This window comes from Dermacentor variabilis, chromosome 1 (genome assembly GCF_050947875.1).
Source record: "Dermacentor variabilis isolate Ectoservices chromosome 1, ASM5094787v1, whole genome shotgun sequence".
NCBI lineage: Eukaryota > Metazoa > Arthropoda > Arachnida > Ixodida > Ixodidae > Dermacentor > Dermacentor variabilis.
The window spans coordinates 12,111,538-12,130,737 of NC_134568.1; the positions used below are offsets into that span (position 1 = coordinate 12,111,538).

General features: G+C 44.5%; 1 protein-coding gene across 3 annotated transcripts in view; it reads left to right on the forward strand.

Moving 5' to 3' along the window:
* The window catches only part of Surf1 (surfeit locus protein 1), a 42,319-nt gene that overhangs the window by 10,927 nt on the left and 12,192 nt on the right, over positions 1-19,200 (forward strand). For all 3 annotated transcript variants that reach the window (XM_075684870.1, XM_075684861.1, XM_075684878.1), the window contains exons 4-6: positions 3,525-3,734; positions 9,035-9,107; positions 15,387-15,434. In XM_075684870.1, the coding sequence (XP_075540985.1) occupies positions 3,525-3,734; positions 9,035-9,107; positions 15,387-15,434 (331 nt within the window). The remainder of the gene's footprint in view (positions 1-3,524; positions 3,735-9,034; positions 9,108-15,386; positions 15,435-19,200) is intronic.

Sequence of the window (19,200 nt, forward strand, 5' to 3'; positions counted from 1 at the left end):
AGAATGGTGTAGTTCATTGACTGTTGGACAAGCTAAATAAAAGTAGATTCTTTGATATTTATTCTTTATGTTTTTTATGTCTGCCAGATGTAGTATAGTTACAATTTTTATCTTATGTAATTTTCAGAGCTATTGCTTAGCTACGTTTTATGCTTTTGCCAAATACATCAGTGTAACAGGAGCCACAATAATGAGGCAGAACGGCATATTGTTGCAAATTGCACAAATGAGCTAGCATTATTCAGCTAAATTTGATTAGCTGAAGAACATTGCATAGCATGCACTTTAACAATGAAAACTGAGAACTGCTGGCTGAAGAAAATTGCAGATAATAAAAGCTGCACTGACAGAAGAAGACAAGATTGGAGTACTATTGTTTTTTAAGGAAGCACGTTGCAATATAGGCAAGTCTACTACAACGTTTGCCTTCTTGATTTTATATGTCAGCACTTTACTTTGTCACGAAGCATTGACCATGGCGTAACTTCCTATTCTACATGTCAACACTATTAGCAGTGCTCCACATAGTGGCCATTACACTGTAGATATATTTTTTATGTTGCTAGAAAAACATGCTGATCTTAGAAGTAATTACGGTAGGGAATTTCTGCATGAATGCGAAGAAAGAGGCAGCTTGCAAGAGGACACATAGAAACAGTGTAACTGCATGTGTAACAGGACTTGCACTATTTCTGTGTCCTCTTGTTTGTTGCCCCTTTCTTCACATTTGTGCAGTAATTTCCTACCCTAATCATAGACCAATTTGACCGTCAAAATGTTCTTCGTTAAGCACAGCATGTGTGCTGAATAAAAATGTTCTGTTTCTGCGGCGAGAGCAGTTAATAAGCAGTGGCTACACATCCTTCCGAGAAAGATGTTGCCTTTCTCGAAAAGATGCAGTGGACAATATTATAGTGGACTGCAGGCGCAAAATGCAAGTTCGCAAGAGTAGACGAGTAGGCTCGTTAGTACTCTACACCAGGGGAGCGTGAATATTCAAAAATTGTGAATAACGAATCGATTTCGAACAACGAACTCGATTCAGTCTTCTAGTTGAATCATTGGTATTCATAAATCTGAATAATAATTTTTTTAATAGTCTAACGCCTCTAGTGTGTGCAATCAAATGTAATATCGTAGCAGAAGTGTGATAAATTTCACCCAGACTGTCAGGCATAATGGAAAATGCTGTACGTTGCAAAAGGAGCCAGACATTTCCTTTGAAACCGCGATTATTTGCACATTCCAAAGAATTCTGGGTATTTGAACAAACTGCCTATTCATTTTGGGTTCCCCATTTGAACTTTGAATAAAAAATGCTTCATAATGTTCTGACAGAAACTAGCTAGCACTGTGAAGAGCAATGAGCATGTGAGCATCGTTTTATATTAAAGGCAAAAACAACCTTTTTGTTTGAGAACTATTCGAAAAGTATTCAATATTCAATTTGATTCGATTCGTCTCTGGTACTATTCGATTCATATTCGATTTGTTCTCAAAAATTATTATTTGTGCACCCCTACTCCATACTAACAGGGCAAAATAAGGAGAAAGAGACAGAGAGGGATGCTACAGCATGGTACTTCTGATTGTTATTGGCACAATGGTTGAGGCAGAAAACATTGCTTACTTAGTAGACAGATGTGTAAATACCCCTTGTAGCTGTCTCCAAAATATAGCTCAGCAGCCTTGGCAACAAAAATCGGTGTTAGTTTGCCCAATTTTATGCCTGGTTTGCCAAAAAAAGAAATATGAAGTTGCCTTTATCTGTGCTTCTCATGGTGTCTACATTGCACCCCCCTACCCCCACCCCTCAGTGCTGGCTTCTTCAGAATGATGGAAACCAATCTCAAAGGCATTTAAAGGCACTGAAAGTGATAGGTGATTTGATTGCCATCATCAAGCAAAGGCAGCCTCGCTTTTTTTTTTTTTTTTTTACGAACCAGCCAAAGAACAGTGCCAAGCGTCAAACTGAATGATTCATACCATAATATGCAATCTTGCTGCAAAATTTGAGCTACAGCAAAGGAGCGGTAAACGCGAAATTTTTTTCTATACTTATTTAAGTTAAAAATGACAGGTCACCATATGTTGATTGTCATAGCTCCACCTCTGTGATGACTGCTTAGACACAGGTGTGGCCTACACATGGGGCACCTTTCCAAATTAAGGTTGCTAGAAGTAGCATGCCATGGTGTCCTGCTCTGACCTGGGATTTCGGACTTTGTGTTTTTGCGCTTTAGTTATATTGATGCCAAATAGAGTTTTGCAGCCTTTCCTAAAGCTACAGGCAAGCTATCTTCTTGACTGAATAAACAAATGTCTTATTGAGCTGGAGTCATCTTTATATTTTGACAAAAAATAAATTGATAAGATAGTCTCATCATCTGTACAAAAAGTTCCGAGGTATAATTCTTGAAAAGAAAAAGAAAAATGTAGTGTCTGCTGCGTCCTTTTGTTGTTACTTATCAGTAGGATAATAGACTATCATGCAACATTAGTAGAGAGTCATGCTTAATCTATGTATGTTCCAAATGACAGTTTGTGTAGCAACACATGGTCACGACCAATTCTAATGAAACCACCAGTGATTTGTGGCACTTCCATTGGAGTGTTCAGCTTTGCTGAACTGTTTTATGGGCGTGCAGCAAGGTGTGTGTGTGTGTGTGTGCGCGCGCGCGCGTGTGTGTGTGTGTGCGCGCGCGTGTGTGTGTGTGTGTGTGTGTGTGTGTGTGTGTGTGTGTGTGTGTGTGTGTGTGTGTGTGTGTGTGTGTGTGTGTGTGTGTGTGTGTGTGTGTGTGTGTGTGTGTGTGTGTGCGCGCGCCTTCATCAGAAAATTCTGTCTGCTTGGCTACATATGGTGCTACCAGTCTTTCAGGATGCAAGGTAACTAACAGAATGGATCCTGAATGCTCATAATTAAGGGTCATATTAATTACTAATTTTGGCTGTTAAACGTCTACATTTTACCTGACTTAGGAATAGTCTAAACATCTGCTTTGTTATTGACTCAACACAAATGAGCTGGATGCACTGCAGTGTCAGCTACATTTAGTCGAGCGAAGCAGACACCTTTGTTCACTGAAATTTATCTCTACAGAGATACTGGCGGACATCAACATCAGCAATTTTATTGGTTGCCTGTGTGGCATTTCAGAGCAGTATGACATGTCGTAATATGTTTAGTGTTGCATCAAACACCCTCATCGTGTTGAATTTCTTGTTTCTTTATGTAACGATCTTCTTCTAGTAGGTGGTACAACCAAAGCTGTATTCAGAGTCATGGTTGTTTTTGCAATATTTGGTCTATATATGTGGATTTACTGTTCTGGAACAACCTGAATGCTTGTCTTTCAACTTCAGGGCAGATTATAATTGTGACAACTGTTGCGTTGATTCAGCTTTCTACTAGGAACGAGCCCACTTATCTTTAAGATGGCCACACACGTTTTCATCAGTAGCCTTCACGCAGAACAGAATTTCTAGCGAACTTGAAGCCAATAACTTCTCTTTGTGCTGTGCAGTCTGAGGGAGCTGAATGACATGGAGTACCGGCAGGTGAGGGTTACTGGTACCTTTGACCACGAGCGGGAAATGTATGTGGGCCCGCGATCACGTATCGAGCTAGAGGAGGACTCAGAGGCGGGCTCACGCAAGAGGAGAGGTGGCATCATCACTGCACCAGGACAGACAGGAAACCTGGTCATCACACCTTTCAAGCTGAAGGACCGAAAGTGAGTGCTGCTGCGAACCATGGTGCCGTCACTGTTGCTGCCTTTAAGCTCTTAGTATGTAGCAAGGTAAACAAAGGTGCCAACTCATTGATGAATCTTGATGCATTTAGTGTACCACTTAGTGCTGGGGTGACATAACATTCCTAGGGTACTGTGCTTCTCATCTGCAGCTAGAAAGGCGTATACAGTTAAACCTTGATATAACGAACTTCAATATGAAGAAATTCTCAATATAACAAAGCATTTTATATTTCATTAGTTGTCCATAGAACACCATGTATTTAGAACATTAATATAACCAGGTGTGTTTATACACAATTGTGTTTATACACAATTGTGTTTATACACAATTGTGTTTATACACAAGCAAAATTTCACTGCCGCCACAGAGACAACAAATGGAAACTTCCATGAACACAGATGGTCAAATGATTGAATTACAAGCGGCTGCTTGTGAACACACCTGTCGAATTGTACGTGACCAAGAGCAACTGCCAAAGCGAAGCCGCGTCATGTTCCTTGTAAAGTCCAAGTGCGATAAGATCCTCTCGCACCCCACACGCTGCATGCTTTGTGTGCGAGTAAAAGCATGCGAGGGTGAGCCGAGAAGGATCGTGGCTTGATGAGCGCTGTCTTGTTGAGTGAGCAAGGAGAAAAGGGGAGGGTTAGTGTGAGCTCGCACTAATGCGATCAAGCGCATGTAAAGAGGGGAGGAACTGGGGGAACAGGTTGGTGCGCGTCTCCTTTTTCAGCGCAGCCATGGCTGCGCATGGCTGTCAGCGCAACTGAGCACATATGCAGCCTGTGTACCCTGTTTTGGAAGTAATCTGCCACGTGTGCAAATAGTGGGCATGCTGAGATAGTATGGCATTATATGCGCTGTCTTCCAGTGCATTTAGTACTGAAGGATGCATAAGCTCGAGTTTCGGAGATGTGTTAAAGTGAGAGGCAGACAAAGCATTTGCTCCCTACTGTCGGCACTTTTCATGACAGCGTCTTCCTACTGTTGCCCACACTACCAGCACCGGGGGTGGAGTGGACAAAGTATATGTATGCATGGTCCTTTAATGGCAGTTTGTGGAGGCACCGCTGTGGCATCTACATTTTGCGGGGGCCAACTTCTTGGTGGGAAAGAAGTCGCAGTTTCGCCTGAAAAGCGAAGCATTGATTGCAATAGCAAATGAGTAGACAGCCAAGGATAGTAGTTTTATCAACTAACTAGCTCGCCAGTGTGTGTTAACTAAATTAACAAGCACAGTGTCACATGCACACAGGTAAACATGAATACATCTCGCTCAATGAGCGCGGAAACCTGCTGTCAAAATGCTGGAGTGAGGAATTGCGGTAGCAGCAGCGAGCAAATTGACGTTCGTGCATCTCTCACTTTAACGGGAACGAAACATCGAAAGTACAGTACGTACAAAGCTACCAGCACTACACACACTCTGCAAACATCGCAGATTGCTTTGAAGATGAGGCCCACGCTGACATGCACTTTGGCCACGTCACAGATTGCTTTCAAGATACGGCGCCCACACGGCTGCGCCATAAGCAGCAGCCGCCGGAGAAGAATGCGCCCTCTCCCTCGCCTCACCCCCGTGCTTCGTGCGCGGCAGAAAAGGCCACGTTTCCGGACTGCCTTCCTCTCTCGTGCACATGACATTGGGCCCCTTGAGCCGTGTTCACTGGCCCACCCTTGCACGTTTTCACTCACACATACAGTATATGACATGCAGCAAAAATTTCACCTCCCTTAATTGGACTTTATATGGAAAAATGCGCCTGGAGAGTACATATACATAATTGCTATCGCAATAAGATCGATCAGTGACTCTACTTATTTGCATAAGGGTTGACTTTCAATACAAAGAAATTTCTATATAACAAAGCAAATTGCCGATTTCACCGACTTTGTTATATCAAAGTGTAACTGTATTTCTAAGTTTGAAACAGTCCAGTGTTGCCAACTTTGCATAAGAACACAGTGATGCTGGCGTACCCAGCTGCTATTAGTGTGATAAGGTGCAATCATCTTCATCTATCCCATATATTATGAAGCTTTAGTGTCATTCATGCCTTATTGATGAGCAGTGCTCCTGCTCATCATGCTCCATGACCCAGAGAAAAGGCTGGTAACAGATGTGTGCATTGAACTGTGCGAATGCAAACAGGTGCTTCATGTTGCATATGTCATTTATTACTTATGTGCATGGAATATAGCCTTGTCTTATTTTATATAATGTAGAAAATATTGCTATATAATGAAGAAGGCTTTTACAAAGCTCACATGCCCTAGGTAGAAATTTCATGCAAACTCTCAGTTATGTTGATTTTGTCTGCCATAAATGGTCTGTCAGGTACACTTAACAGAATTGCAATTTATTTTTGTAGTGGATTTAAAGAGTTGTAACTTGATACTCCAATTTTTTTCACCTTTTTTTAATTGTTAATAGTAACTATTAGATATGTAAAATTAAGTTCCAAGGCCTAAATAAAACATCTATTTTAAATGCTCACTAACACTTTACCTTTTCTTTCAAGTGCAACAAATTTACGTCGTATTGGTTCAGCAGCTGCCTAAGGAAACAATTTCTGCTTTTTACATGTGTTTGAATAAGAAGGCTAACAGTTATACTACTCACTCATGGAACAGGAGTCATGATCATGATGTGCTCTGACCGTATGCAATATCACAAACTTTAAGATTGCTTTGTGTTGCTCTAGATGAATCTTTGTTAAAAGTGCCAGCATAATGTTGAGTTTACATCTCTCTCTTATTGTAAGGTTTGCTAGTATCTCTCAAAACAGCACTTGCTCAAGCACAATAAAATATCCAAGATACAGTGGCAATGATGATTATTCGTTGATGTAGTCTCATAACAAGTGTGACGTCAAGCCTTTCTGTCATTGGTACCACTGTCAGATTCTCCCCTTTATAAGCGTTCAGCTGTGTTGTTTATGAGTAATTCTTGGTTTGAATTGGGCAAGACTAATATGAATCAGAATGAGCAAGTTTAGCTTCTCGCGTTGCCCTAATAGTTTTACCATATATAAATGGCTTAATTACTCTTTTGGGGTAGAAGCTATCCGAATTGATGACAGGGTGCATCACCTCTGGTGTCTAGCGTGTCTCTACACACTTGGGCCCATGTGCTCTAATGCAAGCCATGCCACTTTTGAGCGACAAAGAGTTGCAAGAGCTGTTGTTTTTGCCAATCAAAATTGTTGATTTCAATTGCTTCGGCTGCTCAATAAGTGTTAAGCTGCTTTTCGGAATGAATGCACCGGGTGTCTACCAACCAGAAAAATTGGGGATTCTCAGGGATTTTGAATGGCCTGGAAATATTCTGAGAAAACTCAGGGAATTTATGCTTCTATCAGGGAAAATGAGCTGTAATTTTATTGAACGGGAACGAAAGTCGCAGTAATGCTGGCTTGAGTACGGAGAGGAATCGTATCGAATCATCTTTGACGCCGTGTCCGCTGAAGGAGCTACCAGTGTACAGTCAACGACCGACTTTCCGGACGCCCGATAATTCGGATGGCGTCGCGGCACCACCACGTACCCCATAGAGTCAATGCATAAGAACGTCTGGAATTTCGGACGCAATTAAGAACCCTTCACCGTCCGATTTTCCAGACTTTTTGCCGTGACCGCAGATCCCAAACGGCATTTATCAAAGCCACCACCGCCGCCATTTTGATTACCTCGCCGCCTCAAACGCGCTCGCACGCAGATCCGCTGGCAGCCGTAGCCACCACTGCGCAGTTCACTGTAACTGCGGCAACGCTTGCGCCTAGCTACTTCGACGTTCGCTATTAATATTATTGCCGTTCTGTGCCGTGTTTTTCATTGAAAGAATTCACCGATGTCAGCAGTGGCATCGACTCCGCCTTTTTGGTCCTCGCGATTGGCTTCGAAGCTTGGAAAACACGGCGCGTTGCATAATGCCGGTTTCCGAAAGCAGCTTCGCCTCTGTACAGAAGTGTTACGTGGTGAAGCATACGCAAAACTACTGCGGTGAAGCATAACGAGCGCGGGAAGGGGCAATTGCCACGAGACGCAGTGTGTATTCCTTAATTATACATGCGTGCACCCGCCATCTCCTGTCACAGTACGAGCACCGATATGTCTAATAAGTGTACTGGCCGGCCTTCAGACCTTTTTCAGATGTGCATGTGGCGATTTGATCCCTTAAGGGCAGTAATAGACATTGCATTCATCTTTTCCAACTGGCCGATTTTTCGGACGTTTTTGCGGCCCCTAGGGAGTCCGAAAAATCGGATGTTGACTGTACAACTGATCGACAGGATGCTTCAAATGGTGCGTGGAGCGAACGCGCGGTGGAAGGGACACGATAACAGAAAGGACCTACGCATTGAGAAATGAACGGGAAAGGAAGCGTGCCGCCGCCTTGAAGGAGCTTGAGCTCAAAAAACAGTGTTGGCTGACGCTGAAATGCAGGTGTCCCTCATCCAAAGCAAAATAAACTTTAAAGGAGTGAAACGCAACACTGAGGCACTGTGCGCAGGCTGAGAGTATGTCAGAAGTCTCAGGACAGTTAAGGTTTACTCACCAGCTGTTGAGAGAGAATCTCACTTGTGACAAAGTTTGGGCTTCATACCAATGAGCTTGCTACCAGTTGATATAAATAGCTCATATTCGAAAATATTTCCTGCTATATGCATCTCCTTTTTATTCGTATTTGATCGAGAATGTTCGACTTGATTTGCAATGGGTTTTGCCATTTTTTTAAAGACATTTTATTCGCTGTACATTTTACTAACCCCTCCCTTCTGTTCTCTTTTTGAATAAAATAAACACCACTTCTTATTATCAAACTGGTTTAAGTTGTTTTCTTTTTCACATGCTTACTAGAGAGTGACAGCATCGGGCGATGTGGTGTCAGCCCGTCTTGACATAAAACAAAGTTCTGCGTCACTCAGTCAATATTGCAAAGGCACTCGGGGAAAACCTGGAAAACTCAGGGAGTTTGGAAATGTCAACTTGGTAGACACCCTGTGTGCAGGTACACATTGCATAAAGCAGTACTTAGACAGTGTCTGCTTCTCATTGTCATAATTATCATACCAGCCCTCCCTCATTTTCCTCCTTTATCTTCCTACCCCATCTTTGTTGTTCCCTGTTACACAGTGTTACTTGTTACGCAATGTGAGGTAGCAGGCTAGAGGCACGTCACTCAGGTCGACCTCTCCAGCTTTCTCCCATTAAGGTCCCTCCCTCTTTTTTTCTCTCCTTCTTGGTTTTAATTTCTTTTTTTTTTGTTTGGCTTTTCAAGCTTCACAATCCTCGTGAACCGTGGCTGGGTCCCAAAGTCCACAACACCTCCCCATAAGCGGCTACAGGGGCAGGTATGTAAAAGATTGTGGCAGGTTTCTCACATCTTTTTCTTTTGAGACAGTAGAAAAACAGTGCTATGTTGCAGTATGACATTTGCTCCTTGTTTTTGTGCGTGTGTGTTCCAAATATTAATCACGCAATGTCTTCCACCCCAAAGAGTTGTCTAGTATGACAGAAGCCTACAATGATGTCACCGTTCACTGTACCAATTGCAACAAAGTTTAAATATATGTCAGCAAATAGTTTAAATAGTGTTATGGGACACTTCCTTGGAGTAATGAATCAGACAATGATCGCCAGGATGTTGTGCGTGATTCCTCTTCGACCATCTTGGCTGCCTCTATCTGTTAATAGTCTGTACATAAAGCGTGCCTTACTTTTTATCTATTTGGCACCCCATCACACACTGGTGCAGGCATGTTGCTCGCTGCCTTCACTGCTGCCAAAGACTGCAAAATTTGCATCTTGGATCCCACCAGTCCTTCTAGTTCATCCTTCGTTCCAACCACAACCAGTTCCTAGTGCATTGCCCTTGCCGGAATGATACGTGCTGATCTTTCTGGACTCATACAATGGCATCTTTGACTTTGATAATCATTCTATAAGCCAAACATCTGTCATCCAGCATAGAATTTGTACAGGTGACGTGAGCTCTATCCACTGCCACCCTTATCATGTCTCTCGCCAAACGTTGTGTTATCCAAGGAGAAGTCAACAGAATGTTCACAATAGCCGTTATCAAACCTTGTTCCAGCCTGTGGGCGTCCCCTGTAGGGCTAGTAAAAAAAAAAGAAGAAGAAGAAGAAAAAAAAAGAAAGAACGCAGTTGGCTTTGTTTTGTTGATTACCGACTCTTGAACAACATCAAGCACAAGGACATATACCCACTGCCCCAAATCAGTGATGCCTTGGACTGCTTCCACAGAGCCACATACTTTTCCTCCATTGACCTGCACTATGTCTACAGGCAGATTGATGTTGATACCATAGAATGTGAGAATACTGTGTTCACCATGCTGGATAGATTCTACCAGCTCAAGGTTATGCCTTTTGGATTATATAATGCCCCGCTACCTTCACACGAATGATGGATTCTCTCACTAGGGGCTATAAATAGTCCACTTGTCTGTGATATCTAAATGACGTCAGTGTCTTTCCGCCTACTTTTGAGAGACATCTGGTCCACCTGTCAGCATTCTTGTTGTGATTTGGCGAGCTGGCCTGCAACTTAACTGTTCCAGGTTTTGTTTCGCTCAACGCCATGTCATTGTTCTCCGATACCTTGTGAGCGTTAGCAGTGTCCAACCTGAGCCTAAGAAAGTGCGCCAAGTGCAACTCTTTCCTGTTCGTTGCTCAGTCAGAGATGTCCGTAGCTTTGTTGGCTTATGCTCTTATTTCAGTCACATTGTCAGAAATTTCACCGACATTGCCTGGGCACTTGCCAACTTACTCAAGAGAAGGACATCTCTTTTCTGTCCTCTCCACCCTGGTTTGTTTGCTTACAGCACTGCATATTGTGACACATTTTGGCCCTTCGGCTCCTACAGAAGTTCATACCGATGTCAGTGGCCACAGAATAGATGTAGTCCTTGCCCAACACCAGCACGACCATGAACATATCATTACCTATGCCAGCTGCCTTCTTTCAGAGTGGAATTTTCTTATAACTGAGCACAAATGCCTCGCTCTAGTCTGGCCTGTGGAAAAATTCCACCCCTACTTATATGGCCGCATGTTATCTGTCATCACCGACAACTGTGCCTTTTGCTGGCTCTCCCTTTGCTGGTTTTCATCACTCAAGAATCCTACAGGAAGGCATGGTCACTGGGCATTATGGCTACAGGAGTACACCTTTGACATTATCTGCAAGTCTGGTAGAAAGCAACAACACTGTCTCTCAACACTACCAAGCAGGCTACTGATAACTTCGTTTTGTCTATTTGTGATCTGGTCAACATCTGCGCTGAAGATAAAGGCAATGCCATGTTATGGTCTATCATCAATAGCCTCTATTGTCATCAGTTGGACCCACCACTTCTTCTGTTCCGAACGAGAAGAAAGGGGGTTAACCGAGGGGCCCGATTTTTATTACTCATATCATAAGAAGCCAAAAAACACTGACACCAAGGACAACATAGGGGAAATTACTTGTGCTTAATAAATGAAATAAAGAAATGATAAATAAGTATACAACAACCCAGTGTATACCCAGTGTATACTCAACAACCTAAGTATACGCAGTGGCACTAGGTATGGGCCACTGGGTATGTGCAGTTGGTCAGGTACCTCGGTGTAGGTTAGCATTCTTGGCCAATCCTTCAGAATGGGTACATGCCCGAATAGACAAGCAGAACAAGAGGCAAGAAGTGAAGAAGTTGGCAACAGAAGCAACCGAGCATGGAGAAATAAGTGAAGTGAACAGAATGGTACCAGAGTGTGCATTGAGCTTTGAGCTACATATAAGTGAAGAAGAAAGAGAATTGAAGTGAGGACATTTTACTCTTAGTAAATATCAAAGAAAGCTTTGGTTATCACCAATGCACGCATATGCATAAGATATGCGAATCTTTTATTGTTTTTTTTTCTTTCCTGCATAATATAGAAAAATGGCATTAAAAATGAGAGGCTTAACAGCCCAACAGTGACTCTTGTTGTGTGTGCAGTTCTGCACTCAGGCCATGGAATGCCTTGCTTACCAACGGAATGCTCAACACTGCATTTCATCTTTCATCTGCATCATTGGTGACTTATTGTCAGAAACCACATGGCAGACATTAATGCCCTTCTCGATATTTCTCCATAAACAGTGTAATCAATGCATTTGATGGCTGCAAGAGGGTTAGAAATCAAGTGGAATACCGTATTTACCCGCGTATAACCCGCCCCTGCGTATAACCCGCACCCCTAACTTTGAACTCGGCGGAAAAAAAAAAAAAAACTCGCGTATAACCCGCACGTTTACCTGAAAAAAAAAAAATGAGCGCTAGAAAGATGCAGCTCACACTCAGTGATCATTTCGTTTTCAGAACATTTATTCAAACGACCGCCACCACGTCACTGGTTATCCGATTCTTAATCGTCGCCGCTCTCACTACTGCCATCCGAGGCTTCATCGCCACTCTCAAAGACGTAGTCGTCCTCGGAACCATCCAGACTATTACTGATCGCACATTTTTTAAAGCTTTTGCGCACCAAATCGGCCGGTATCGCTTTCCACGCATCCACGATCCACTGGCACAGCAATGGAATATCAGGCCTTCGCACGCGTCCCGTCGGTGTGAGGGCGTACATGCCGTCGGCCATCCACTGGGCATACAGCCGCTTCACGTGTGCCTTGAACGGCTTGTTCAGGCACACGTCGAGTGGCTGTAGCATGGACGTCATGCCGCCAGGTATTATGACGAGGTCGGTGCTGGTCTCGGCAAGGCGAGCCTTCACCGCATCAGTGCAGTGGCCTCTGAAGGAATCTAGTACGAGCATCGACCGGCGTGCCAGCAAGGCACCTGGGGACGTATTCTGAAACGTTCGCCGCCGCGAAAGTTTCGCCCTGGCCACGCCTCCGCCGTTGCGGCGCGCGCTGAATGGCTGCTTTGACAAAACCGGAAATTCAGGTGGCGCAAGTGAATTTCCGGTTTTGTCAAAGCAGCCATTCAGCGCGCGCCGCAACGGCGGAGGCGTGGCCAGGGCGAAACTTTCGCGGCGGCGAACGTTTCAGAATACGTCCCCAGGTCTTCGCTCCCAGATTACTCGAAGCCAGTCACCGACTAGGCCACTGTTCATCCACGAATTTTCTTCCGCACGCACAACGATTCCTGGGGGCAGTGGAATGCTAGGCAGCGTCTTGCGTTTGAAAATCACATACGGGCGCAGTTTCGTGCCGTCAGCCAAAGCGCATAGCATGACTGTGCAGCGCAGCTTGGCATTTCCGCCGGTCAGCACGCTGACTGATTTGGAGCCCTTTTTTTCCATGGTCGTGTCCATCGGCATCTCAAAGTACACAGGTGTTTGATCAGCATTTCCCACCTGAGACAGCAAATAGCTGTGCTCCTTCCGAAGTGCGATCACATATCGTTGAAAGTTCAACAACTTTTCCTCGTAGGCTTCAGGAAGCCGCTGGCACATGGTTGTTCGCCGCCGCATAGAAAATCCATGTCTTCGCATGAAGCGCTGAAGCCATCCACGGCTTGCACGAAACTCACGTGGAATGTTCAATTCCCGGGCCAACTTCAGGGCTTCCATTTGCGCCATCTCAGTCGAAACAGCGTGGCCACGACTTCTCTGCTCCTCAATGAACTTCGCAAGCTGCGTCTCGAGGTGGGGGTACGCGCCAGTCTTCGGACCCCGAAACGCTCGCCTGTTCCGGTTCGTTGCTTCGAGACTCTCTTTTTTCTTCCTCCAGTCGCGAATGCACGACTCGTCGACGTCATGCTGTCTTGCAGCAGCTCTGTTGCCGATTTCTTCGGCAGCGGCTATAATCTTTAGCTTCTCTTTCGCTGTGAAACACTGCCGTCGAGTCGCACTCATGATGCCAAAACAAAGCAGGCAAACAGTGCAAACTGGGGTAAGTACACTAAACAGCGCCTAACGCGAGGCTCAACAATGCTGGCCTTTCGTTGGCCCTTCATCGGCTTGACAAGCGTCGATGACGATGGGGATGGCGGACTACACGGGGAGGCTGCCGCACATTGCGGTGAAGCCGACCCCCCCCCCCCCCTCCCGAGGAAAAAATTCGCAGATAACCCGCACCCCCACTTTTTAAACGCGTTTTTTCACATTTTGGTGCGGGTTATACGCGAATAAATACGGTACCTCCACTTGATGGCTCGGTATCCATTTCTGCGCAATTACTAGTAGCTTGACATCTTCAACCCCTGAGCTCTTTGTTTTTCTTCCATACTTTCTTCATTTTTTTTTTTCATTTTCTATGACTACTGTCATCTGAGATTTGATGAAACGAATGTGGCTGCAGAGAAGGCACAACAGCCTGATGTGAGAGACCATGGAGGCAAGAGAAATTGCTGGCCTTGGCGACATGTCCATCAATGTGGCTTCCATTCTCACTGTCAGGAAAGGAACCTAAATGTCTTTCTTAGATGTGTCATGTTGTCATGCCTTCATCTGGCGCCCAACGTGGTTTTCTTCTTTCTCGTTGTTTTTTTTTTTGTTCGTTCTGGAGTACGCTTCCGCACCGCAGGGACCACGAGCACGGGAACAAGGGAACCGCCCCCATCTCGAGGCAGCTGGCAATCCCCCCTAGGCCTACTTGTTTCGCTCCGACATCGGGCCCCACGTTGGGCGCCAGATGAAGGCCCCTCGCCTTCGCTCAGGGGGTCCGCGAGCCGCGACCAGCACGACAAAGGACCAAAGGCGCAAGGGACAAGAACCGCTTTAATTTACGATAGAATGTAACACTCAAAATGACCGCAGCCTCGCGGCCAATAGCAGAAAAGAACAAGGCAAAGAAGCAAGCAGTAAAGAAGCAAAGCAGCAAAAAGCAGCAAAAGCAAAGAAGCAAAATAGCGAGGCAACAAAATATACAAGCCAAAGGGAGCGACGAAAGAACGGCCGCTACAAACCATCAACCAACACAATCTTTCGGGCGATAACAGAATGCATAAAGCGCAGAAAGCAAGCAAGCACCGAACCAGGCGCACAGATAGTCCCAAAAGCGAACAACAAGAGCACTCTTTCATGCAGACACAATACAAAGACGCTTTTCCCCCTGCTCTGTAGCACGCTCGGACAGAAACCTAGACGGGCCACGCCCCACCAGCGCCTCCCCAAGCCCGCGCCCCGCAAAAAGCCCCGAGTGCCGTCTTCGCTGCCTTCTTATCGGGCAGCTCCCTTCCCGGCAGTCCCCGCACGAGTTCTTACGATAACGCGATCGGTGCGCATGCTCCATGCGACGAGTGCCGTTGTGGCGCGCGTTTCAAAGGCTTCCCCCGTGCGCGCTACAGAGAGGGCCTAAGGGCCCGACAGGCTCAATGTGTCGACAGTGTACTTTTCGGATGTCATTGTTTCTATGATTACAACACACACATTCTGCAGAATCGAACAATAAACTTTAGTTAATAGTTGGTGCTCTCTGTTGTTGTTTATTTATTTGTCGCGTCTCTACACTGGAAATAGTACTTTGTCCAACCAACTTGGCCACTGATATATTATTGCACTTTTCAAATTTTTATTCCTTGTACCACTGCTACTGAGTTTAGTGCTTCACTCTTGACTATACAGCAGCTCCTATAGGATACATGCTGATGCTGGTGTTCTGTCTTCATTTCTCTTTTTCAGATAGAAGGCGAGGTAAACCTGGTCGGCATTGTGCGCAAGTCAGAGAAGGTACGGACATAGCAGCATGTGGTCTGCCTCAGATTGAAGATAATAGGCTTTAGTATTAGCATCTTGATTTGCAAATTTCTTCACATGTTTATTGGAAAAATAATATTGCTACACCCGTGTGGTATTTGTTTGTTTGAACGAGGCATGTGGGCACCATCACTCCAGAAAAGAGGAGGAAGAACGAACTGGGCTCGCGCGGTGAATCTAACCGGTCACCACTGCAACCGCTGTTGTAAATATAACCTGTAAATAGTTGCTCATCTTACTGACTCGTCCTTCGCGTAACGATATGTACTGCATTAAAAGGCTGAGTCCCTGTTGAATACCAAAGGGTATCTGTATTTGTTTGCAGCAGTGGCTCTGACGTTTCAAGTTGGCATGGATACCTCAAGAAGTTTTCTCAATTACAGCCTTGTCAACACGTTCACAAGCTTTATTGAGAACATGTAGATACTAAGAAGCAATGATGTGATTATGCTGACACAAATTAGCATTGTCACTTGTTTGCTGTTATAGCATACCAGCTTGCTTATCTAGAGACTTGTGATGGGCATGCTGCCCTTGACGTGAGCTTTCCAGCTCATTACTGTCATCATCACGATTGTGCCCAGATAGATGTGCACACTTCTGTGGCTACAGCACAATGCTTTGAAGCTGATAATGATGGTGGCCTTAAGACACATGGTGCAAACTATCCCTGGCATGGTTTCTCTTCAATGGGCCAAGTGACATGACATAGCACACATGTGATGGCACAGAAATATGGTACATTGTGTGTCTCACTTTCTCACAGGTAGCTGTGATTTATGTAGATATATGTTGGGGATCTTCCTAGCCAACGGAGCAACTCTTAGTTTAGCATTTGTGCGAGTACTGAGGGGTTGCTTCATTTATGCTCAGTCCCTGCTCTGTGATTGGCTTTCACTCTCTCTCTCTCTCTCTCTTTAGTGCCTGCATTAAGTAAGACACGTGCATTGTCAAATTGTCAGGTTTAAGTTTATTTGCTTGACTGGTTACTACAGTCAAACCTTGTTATAACGAAATTACAGGTGCCACTATACAATGACCTCATTATATCCGATATTCAATATAAAAGTACACACTGATATCAATTTTTAAAAAGTCCGACATTGCATCTAAGTGAGAGAAACGCAAGCCTGATGCTGTGTGTTGGCATTTTAAGCCACTCAGCAAGGGTGGTATTCTCAGTCATTCACTTTCGGAGATAAAATTGCTTTCGTAACATTTTGTGTGTCATTGTGTGTCACTCATTGGTGTTCGTGTCAAGAGGTGAGAGCTGGCTGACATGACTGGAAAGCCACTACACTGTCATTATTGCTGAGATTGGCCGCTCGGTGCCATGTGGCCCATCCCAGCGATAACGACTGTACGGTGGCATGCCAGTCACGTCAAAGCCCAGCAAAATTCATGCTTGCATGATGACTTCAATCAATTGCATGTGAACAACACCACACGGCACAATGTGTGAACCTGCACACATTATTTTTAAGAAAACTTAATTATGTGTGTTGCAGTTAAGTGCTAGGTGCGCTGGAGAACGGCCCTGGCTGGAGCTACCGTTTGCTAGACATGTTCAATAGTAAGCGACGACAATGCCGCTGCTATGAGTACCACTTCGCATGACTCATGCAATAAGATGCTTTAGAAACTATAACTGCTGCAGTCAAGGTTAAGAACTTCGCGACGTTTCAGGACTGGCTCAGTCCCTTCTTCAGGGGGTGGCTGAAATGGCCAAAGAAACAGCGCCCTTTAAACTCTCTTCTTATTTGTGTTGTGATCTTTCCTCTCCGTAGCGTCACGAAGGCCGTTTGCATACAAAGGGGGAGGGGGGAGCATCTCCAATGACTGATTGATGTTGCCGGGAGTATTTTGAATGTGCCATGACTCAAACAGGAGTCTTCTAGCCAGGTTGGTCTCGATGTCGATCACAGAGGTGCCATCAAAATCAATTGCATGCTCATGCTTCTCACAATCTTCAGCAAGAGCGCTGCACTGGGCTTCGAGTTTCCATACGTTGTTCTTGTGCTGGTGGATTCTGTCAGAAAAACTCTTGGGTTCACCAATGTAGGTAAGTGGCGGGGCACTTAGATCGCGACACTTTGTAAATAATCCCCTGGCATTTCTTCTTGGATGGTCAGTCCTTTGGCCGCGGGAGCAACTGGGTGAACGTTGACAATGGCTTGTGCACAACCTCGACACCTTCTTTCGCCGTCACCCTCAAAAACAGTTTCTTCAGCAGCTTCAGTCACTCCCTGAATAATAACCAAGCCAGTCCCGAAGCATCCGGAACTTTTTGACCGTGGCTCGAGCGAATTTCACTTCTAATATTTCCCACCCAGCCAGACAGATAGATCCCTGACTGACAAAGATGTTTACTTTTAAGCAATAAGATGCAGCATGCTTTGGTCGCACTGCCCATATATTCTAGTTCACCGTACCCAGGGGCTGTATCTTCAGTAAATTCCTGTCGGAATTGATCACTTGCGTGAGATTTCACGTGACTCGGCATGGGAAGCGTGTCACTGTTTGTCTACAGGTGATAGCGCTTCTCTCACAGTGCCAAGCACTCTATCTTGGCACTGAGCCAGAAATCCTGTTGCTTGTAGATGCCAAGATGTTGAGGCACTGAGTTATGCAAAAGTGACTCTATCTCCCAAAATCATTAGAAAGTTTCAGCATGTCTGGTATTCTGGTATCATTTGCAGATTACCTGGTTAGCAGAGGCGTAAACGTGAGTGGCTTAAGTGGTGGCACAGAGCTGAGCCAGACAAACACGGAACTACTATTGCAGTTACCAAGTGTATTCTACTTCGGTGCTGGTGTAAATATTCAGCAGCGGGGTGATCATGAAAATGTTGCTTTTTTAAATACTTTAAATACTTTAAATACTCAACGAAACGAACACGAAAACAGGTCTATAAGGCACTGTGGTTGGATGAAGCATCACAAGACATTGCTACCAGTGTCCGCTGACCCGGTATTACACAAACACCATTGCGTATACCAGAATGCTGGAAATCTCAAGCTCTCCATTGACCGAGAATATCACTCCGGAATGCCTGCCTTCTGAGAAACATGTTTTGAACTGTGAGTGAGAAAATATTCACTTCCCTGTACCCGATAATGCATTTTATCTATTACTTTTGGTTTCATTATAGCTATAGGTTAGCCCTTTTATATAAAACGTGGCCAACTGGAATTTTTATTTACGTCATTGTATCCAATAATTCATTATATCCATGTTATGCAATACTCACATATTTACACATTCCTACTTATCAGCAGATTATTTTATCTGTTTAGTAGGAGATAGGATATCAGCCACAAAATATGCAGTACTGTTCGTACAAAGTGAATTGAACTGTTACTAAGCTGGCATCATGGCCATTTGGAATACGGATAAAAATTCATAGAATAAAAGCTTATGTTGCACAACCTGAGGCACTAGCGATTAGTATTGCTGTTTCAAGCTCAATTAAATGTGAGAAAACAGCATACCATGTGCTGAGCTACTAAAGATACATGCTTGTTTTTGTAAAAACTGATGACAGACATGCTGAACTCAGACGCACAGAATGGGCTGTAGATGTGCAGAATGTAAACAGAACCATAATGGTGCAGCTGAAATAACATTGGGGCTCCTTGCAGTAACAGTAAAGAAGCAAGTGAAGCCTGTCTGATGACTTCTGTGATTGTCTCAGCTAAACTAAAGCACTCTCAAAGGAGTACCAACACAAAATTTATC